Source organism: Vigna umbellata, chromosome 1, assembly GCF_029865625.1.
Source record: "Vigna umbellata cultivar VRB3 chromosome 1, Vumbellata_1.0, whole genome shotgun sequence".
Lineage (NCBI taxonomy): Eukaryota > Viridiplantae > Streptophyta > Magnoliopsida > Fabales > Fabaceae > Vigna > Vigna umbellata.
In genome coordinates this window covers 54,003,704-54,011,482 of record NC_142165.1, presented here as the reverse complement: position 1 = coordinate 54,011,482, position 7,779 = coordinate 54,003,704, and the positions used below count along the sequence as shown (strand labels likewise).

At 31.5% G+C, this 7,779-nt stretch overlaps 1 protein-coding gene across 1 annotated transcript; it reads right to left on the bottom strand.

Annotated features, from left to right (window-relative positions):
• Positions 1 to 591: 591 nt before the first annotated feature.
• Positions 592 to 5,883, bottom strand: LOC124830356 (CBS domain protein (DUF21)). Its single transcript, XM_088103768.1, has 11 exons — positions 5,560 to 5,883; positions 4,506 to 4,582; positions 4,340 to 4,423; positions 3,613 to 3,726; positions 3,410 to 3,496; positions 3,013 to 3,152; positions 2,834 to 2,921; positions 1,619 to 1,692; positions 1,414 to 1,538; positions 1,062 to 1,327; positions 592 to 949 (listed from the first exon to the last, which is right to left on the bottom strand). The coding sequence occupies exons 1-11, from the start codon at positions 5,735 to 5,737 to the stop codon at positions 905 to 907; spliced, it is 1,278 nt and encodes a 425-aa protein (XP_087959894.1). The 5' UTR covers positions 5,738 to 5,883; the 3' UTR covers positions 592 to 904.
• Between the last annotated feature and the right edge of the window lie 1,896 nt (positions 5,884 to 7,779).

Below are 7,779 nucleotides of genomic sequence, written 5' to 3'. Positions count from 1 at the left end.
TATTAGAGTAAAATTAAGTAGAAAATGAAAGGAAAGTCATTGAGAAAAGAAAGAAAACTAAATAGAAATATTAAAAAAACAATTTATAAAATTCACCATTTTCAATGTATTTTTCTCTGTCCCTATAGACATTCACTCTTATTTTGTGACAGGTAAGCATGTTTGGTCCGAAACTTTTTCATTCAAGAATTTAATTTAATTATTTTTTTAAAAAAAGGTAAGCCAGCAAATTGACTGGGTTCATCGCGGACTCGCCTAGTTTGGTCTAAGCTAAGAGATTATAAGGTGAAATTAGATCAAAACAAAAATCAAACACGTCTCTAAACTCAAACCTTGTTTTTGATGGCTAAGTGAATTAAAGCCATTTATATAAGATACTAACTATTACTGCAGGGTTATACAAGTTCTAAATTGTTAATTTCCGAATAACTAGTGAACATTTTTCAACAGAGTATTGAGGTGGCAATGATAAGATTGATTTTATATTAACTTGTGGCCAATTATAATGGTGAAATTATCCTTGTTACACAATTTCTCTTTTATCAAATTCATGAGATCCTGTGCATACTAAATGCCAATACTCTTACGTAATACACATGCAACCCATACAAATTGCTATCTATTAATAAAAAAAGATAGGAAAACACAAATTCACACAAAAACGCACCATGATTTGCTGGCATGATGCATCGCGATAAAGACACGCACGCACGCACGTCGCAAAAGGTTCCCTGTATAAACAGCTGTCTGGTCCCAACATTTCGTCCACGATAATGGCTTACACGTTCCAATCACCACTCACTTCTCTGTACAGCAGCTCTCACCCTAAACCGAATTATCTATCTAGTTAAAATTTATTAGACCCCAACAAGAATATGAACATTGTTTTATGGAGAAGCCATTGTCATGAGTCTTCAAAATGATGATCTGTTTCGTCAAAGATCTCCTCCTACACAGAAATTTCGAAACAGTAAATCTCTCTACAAGTGTCTAAGTTATTTTGTCTACCATGTTTCATGAGAGAATAAAATTGTTCAGAATTATCATTAGTATTTTAATACCTGTAAAAGCTCTTCAATAACATCTTCCATTGTAATAATTCCAACAGCTTCTTCTTCTTCAGGGAGCTTAGGAAGGGGACTTCCATCTATCTCCAAAATATCTGAGTACATATTTTTTGACCATTTTCTGCTCCGAGAGCCAACCCGATTTGACATGTTTGTATTTGGGAAGCTTTTCCACTTATGGAGTGGCACCTTGGATTTCAAAGGTTTCTCTTTGGGAGGCTTTTCACCGTCAATATCCACCTTCACATCTCTCACCGAGTCTATTTCAGAGGCGTGAGGCACACAGCATTTATTAAGAAAGAAAAATTTAGTTTTAAATTTTAAACTGTCTATAGCGTGATTTTACCGTTTGCATTATTTTGGGAGGATTGCTGCTTCGTCTTGTCACACCGTCTCACAACAACTGCCATGTGGCTATGGCCCTTCTGGAATTCATTTAAAATGTCATAAAGTGGCATACTTTCTGGAACCCTGTCAATATATGTAAGGTCACGACAATATAAAACCAACGTGTCTTCCTGCATTAAACTGGTAAAGCAAAATAAGATTACCTTGGAATCCTGCGTATAGTTACACTCTTCACGGATGCTTCATCTTCTGGATGAACAGTCAATAAATTCTTCACCTAAAATTAAGCAGCGTGCGTTTAGAAAACAGAAGGTAGTATATGTATACAATGGCCAAATTAAAGGATTGAGAAAACAACCTTTAAGCAAGCAATAGAAAAATATATAGAGAATGAAAAAAGATTAAGAATGCAAAGGAATCATAATCTCATCATACAGAGTTTAGTGATAAAAAGCAAAGAAAGAAATCACAAAAAAAAAATCTCGCAGCAGCTGGAATTCATATTAACAGAGCAGGAAGCATCGATCTCAATGAATATCAATCACATTAAGGAGATACTCACCACCAATACCACAACTGAGTTATAACTAATAATGTCTTGTAAACCCCACAAAAAGTCACTGAGATCGCTGATGTTTTGATCCCCCCTTATATGTTTGTATGTTACAGAATTGTCACCAGATGAACCTCAGGCATTTTGCTAAGTAGTCAGGCTTAAAAAGTGACGCATATCCTCTAATTCATTACATTAAATTTAATTTGCAACACTTAAGCTAATAGTTTTCCACCCAAAGAAGTACCAAGCTTGTTTCATAACCAATGTGCAGCAAGAAGCACTACAACAACCGATAGTTGGCTAACACAACCAACTCATGAATAACCCAAATATCACATGACCTTATGAATGCTACCTGTGACAGATAAATTAAGTGCTGAGCTTGTTTTTGTATTAAGTGAATTCATAAAAGTGTATTTTATTGCGCATCTCAAATCTAAAATACCCAAACTAAACATGTTTTTAATTCCTCTACTGGCGTTCATTGTCACTGCCATTCATTTTGGACATTTGAACCAATAAAGAATCAGATAAACCAAATGTAACTATACAAATAAATTAGATGCTCTGGGGATACTACATAAGAAAATAGGCTAGATTCGCATTTCCAAGGTTACAACGTCACGTCAATTGAAAAATAATTCAGTTCTTATAAAGTAAATGCTGAATACCCAAATGATGGCATTGTGTTTCACATGGAGGCTGACCTTCAAGTTCCTCAGCAAAAGGTAAAATTTCAAAAAAAGTGATTTTTGTAATAATCCTCTGTACGTGGTTGGTTATAAAGTACTTCATCAAAATTTTAATGATTAAAACGATGTTCAACATTATGGTTTAAAGAAGAAAAAATAAAATACTTTACCAGTATAAGTCCTATAATGTTTGTAGGCTGCTCATAGAACACTGGGACTCTGCTATGCCCTTTCTCCAATATTTCATTCATCAGTTCCCTACTTAGTAATAGACATTTAATTATTTGAATAAAGTTTGGGAAAAATACAAAAGCTACCTTTAGTTCATAAATTGTAGAATACACCTTACCTATCAAGCTTCGAATTAATATCAACAGCAAATGTTTCAGCTATAGGAGTCATGGCATCACTAGCTGTCTTCTCGCTGAGTTCAAGTGCCCCAGCAATGATAGTTGTTTCATCATGTGTCAGTTCCCCACCTTTTCCAGCCTAATACAATTCAACCATGAACAGCATCAACAAACAGACAAAATGCATGGACGTTAAACTGCAGAATTCCAAATAACCGGAAGAGAAGTAGATAAGATAGCTCTTGCTGACAGTTCACAAGAATTACATAATTTGATTGAAAAAGAAATGCTAGAGAAGAGAAACATACTTATGAAACACATAACTCAAATTCGGCTCAACTACAGAGCAAATTAAAACAAGAACATTAAAGAGGCCTATATTTTTCTGATACAGACCTCATTACCATGCAAATTTACAAGTGTCTTCAACTCAGCTCTACGGAACAAGGCCTCATGTCTATGGCCCAGCAAAAAGTCCAACAACTGGAAAACCACATAAATGCACAAAAAGCCAATAAGGAAATGGAAATAAGGACAGAACAAATTAAATTTGCTGCATGTTTACTCAAATAGAATAACAGTTCTGCAAATATTGTCACCTTACTAATTGGAAAGGCAACAGGAAAGCATACACATACAAGCACCCGAACAAAGGGAGCCACTGCTGCACCAATAGCCAAACCATACCGAGAACATACTGATTGGGGTATAATCTTCACAAGAGTAGACAAACATCAGAGCACTTTCACAAAATGAAAGTGAATATATTCACATGATATTAGACAAATAATATCGACCACAAATGCATCAATCCAAAGGGTTAGAACCATCAACAGCAGGACCCAATTAAGGTTATTGGTAAATGAACACTAGCAAGTAGATAGTCAGATTTACAAACTTAACTACTACTAATGATAGAAATTAATTTAGTTATAGATAAACCATGATTTAAGTAAAATTTATTCTTCCATATTCAGTGTGTGATGCAAGATTGAAACTCAAATTGGATCTATTAGAATCATTTCGATTCCTAATCTACTATTTAAATTCAATGTACCAATAAGGAATCTACCAGTTATAAGGAATCTAACTGTGTCAAAAGGAATCTACCAGTTATATCAAAGTGAAAAGGACGAGACATGCTTTTAGAGTATGTTTGTTATAAGTTTTGGTAGAATTAGTGTTAAAAAGAATTGCTATTGAAAGAACATATTATTCTTCGGGAAAAGTGAGTTTAAAAGTATTGAGGTATGAATAGATAAAGCAAAGCCACTTTTAATAATAAACTTACTGAAATACATAACATGTAGTTACAAAGGTTCTTACCTCACCGAACAAAAGAATTAATGTCACCGAAATAAGGATAGCACCCCATGCAGTAACAAGACTATCGAGAAAAATAGGAAGTGTCTGAAAAAACAAGAACAACAACAATTTATAATATGAAATCCTTGAGACAAATATAAACACCAGTATGCGACTGCAGTTGTACCTCCATGGCTGCAGCATTGCAAATTAGCAGAGTACAAAGCAATAAATGTTGGTTTTTGACAACTGGTAATATCTTCGCTGTAATTACGAAAACAAAACGCCAATTCAAACTGGTAATATCATTCGTTAACTGCACACTTTCCAAAACAGAAAAAAAAAATCAAGCAATAACGTTCTTCCCGTTTCTACCATGCCAAAGTCTCTTCGTTAATGGAAACATTCAGCTAACGATTTCCTTTATCCTTGAAATCTAGATAACCTGCCTTATGATTTTACTATTAGGATATATTTAGTCATTTATTTACAAGGACTTCAGGATTTATAGAAAAAAAAAAGAAAAAATAAATTCCTTCCAAATTAAAGTTAACTTATATGTAAGTTAAATAAAAAATATAAATGTAGAGAAATCATACAAAGAGATTCCTATAAACTAATCTTAACTTATCTCACTTTTCATATTTTTTTTTCTGCTGAAATTCCTCGTAAAGAAATTTACCAAATCGGACCTCAGTCAAAAACTCCCAAATTAGGTTTTGAAAAACGGTCACCGAGGTTTCAGCTGCAATTTTGACAATTTCCGCAACTGGAACGCAACGGTAATGGTAGCATTTGTACGCAGTTTCTACAGTATCAAGAACCGCGAAGGAAACCACGACAAGTTTTTAAAACCACGCTCCCAAATATCTCTGAAACGGGATTGTAATAAAAAACTGCACTTAATTTCTTTACTTTCTCGTTTACAATTGCAGCTCATGCACCAAATGAACCATCACAGGGAGTTAGTTACTTAGACAGATAGTTTTTCGTAAACAAATTCATCACAAGAGAAAAAAAAAACAGAAACAACTTTTTCTGGTTTTTTTTATTACAGTTAAAACAATAATAGAAAGTTTCCGAAAAAAAATCTGATGCAAATTTCCTTCTGTGCGATTCCTGAAACAAACTTACAGACTCAGTGCACATGATCTCGAGCTCGATAAACACGAGTGCGATGATTAGTGAATTAGGAAAGAAGAGAGAGAGAAGAAGAAACTAGTTTGCAATATGATACATACCAGCGTGCTTACGATCTTGAGGAGTACCAGACTTAGCGAGGACCTCCAGATCAACAAGGCTGAGCGACATGAGGCCCAACGTGAGGCCCGACATGAGGCCCGCGAACAGCACCAGCAGCACGATCACGAGTATGTGAACGAAGAACTGCGATGTGCAGCATGTGTACTCCACCGCCATTCACCCCCTCTCTCTCTTTCTCTTTCTCTCTCTCTCTCTCCCTCCCTCTCCCTCCCTCTCTCTCTCTTAGACTCGTTGGTTGAGTATTAGCAACAGTCAGAGAAAGCACGTTATCCACCAGAGCTCCACCATCTCCATTGCTTCGGTAGATGAAAAACCAAGAAGCACGTGCAGTTGTGGTGTGAATTTAAAGATGAACAGACGGTGGATTTACTTTTTTTCTTTAATTAAACGTTTAAGGTTTTAAAAATACTCAATTTAAAATACTTAATTTAAAGGATTTTTTTATTATTATATATAAGATAACGATACTTTTACGACACCTTTTTATACTACTTTAGCCTTCCTTCCGTGAAAGGTTATGTTTATAAATATTGTTATTAATTATAAAATAATTTTATCGTAATATAAATAATGTTAAAATATTATAAAAAAAATATATTATAAAATATTATTATCCATATATATATATATATATATATATATATATATATATATATATATATATATATATATATATATATATATATATATATAAAACTTATTTAATAAATTCAATATTTAATACTATTTATTTATCATGCTTCTAAGTTGAGAAGGGAATAATGAGAGAAAAGATAAGTTGGGACGGACCATTAAGTGGGAATGGCAGTTGAGTTATAGTTCGTCCAAAAAAACCATGACAGCATCCCAAATCTTGAGGCTGATAATATATTATTTTTTTTAATTTTACTAATCTTTATTAAAAACTTGTTTCATTTTTATAACGAAGCCTCTTTTTCAATACGTTTTTTTTAAGTAAATACAATTATGAATTTTGATCAATGAATTAAAAGTGGTTTTTCTCCTCATTTTATGAATTTTGATGTCTTCTCTCATAATTTATAATATAAATATTTTTTAAAATTAGAATTTTTAATATATTAGTTGACAAAATTTATCTACTCATTTCAGCTTCAATCATTATTAATTATTATGAGGTAACTTTATCCTCTAAGATACTTTCCCCATTACTTGATAAATTTTCGAACTTTTTATTTTTGTCTAATATTTTAAGTTATGTCTGGTATTTTTCGGTAAGATTGATACTTTTTGACCTTACTATTTATCAACAAAATTGTACTTACTGACAATATTTGTAATTCTTAATAAGAAGGGTACTCATCAATTTTTCTATCTAACTTGATATTTCTCAACAAGACTCACATGTTTTTACTTTATTAACCTTTTCTATTTATAAATTTGTATTCCTAAATTTGTTTACGCATTTCATATTCAACTTACCATTTTTACAAATTTTATAGAATTATAACATGTAAAAAAGAAGTTAAAATAATTTTTTTACAATTAATTTTTTCAAAGAAATGTTGTTTCTTCTTATTTTATATTTTTAGGATAAAATATTTTTATTTTCTAAATTTTTAGAATTTTGTTTAACTTTAAAACAAATCTTTTATTGATTTTAGTCGTTGAAATTTTTTAATAAATATTTTCGGGTTTTGTTATTAGAGATCTGTAGTGATGGTATGGAAACTACATTGATGATGAATTTGAATTTATAAATTTTAAATAAATTATGCTTTTAATCTTTTATCCTTTTAAGTTCACTTTTAATCTCTTGATATTGGTTTAAGTTTATCAATCATTCTTTTACTAGTTTTAGTTTCTGAATATATATTTTTATCATATTTAAGTTAATAAAGTTTGTATATAATTGTTTTCAGCTCATTCTATTATAAACATAATTAAACAAAATATTGTAATGACACGACTTGACATCTAAACTATAAATTGTAATTATATGATTAAATATTGTTGATCAAAAATATTTATTTACAATTTCGAGGCATTATAACTTTCATAGCAATATAAGAGTACCAAAAATAAATAAAGTTTCAATCTGTCTTTCTTACCATAATTTTGAGATTTTGATAACGCAACGGAATAAATGAGATCACTATATTTAAATATTTTAAAATATAAATGTACATAAATATTTTTTTTATTAAAAATGGTTTATTTATTACATTAAAACTATTTTA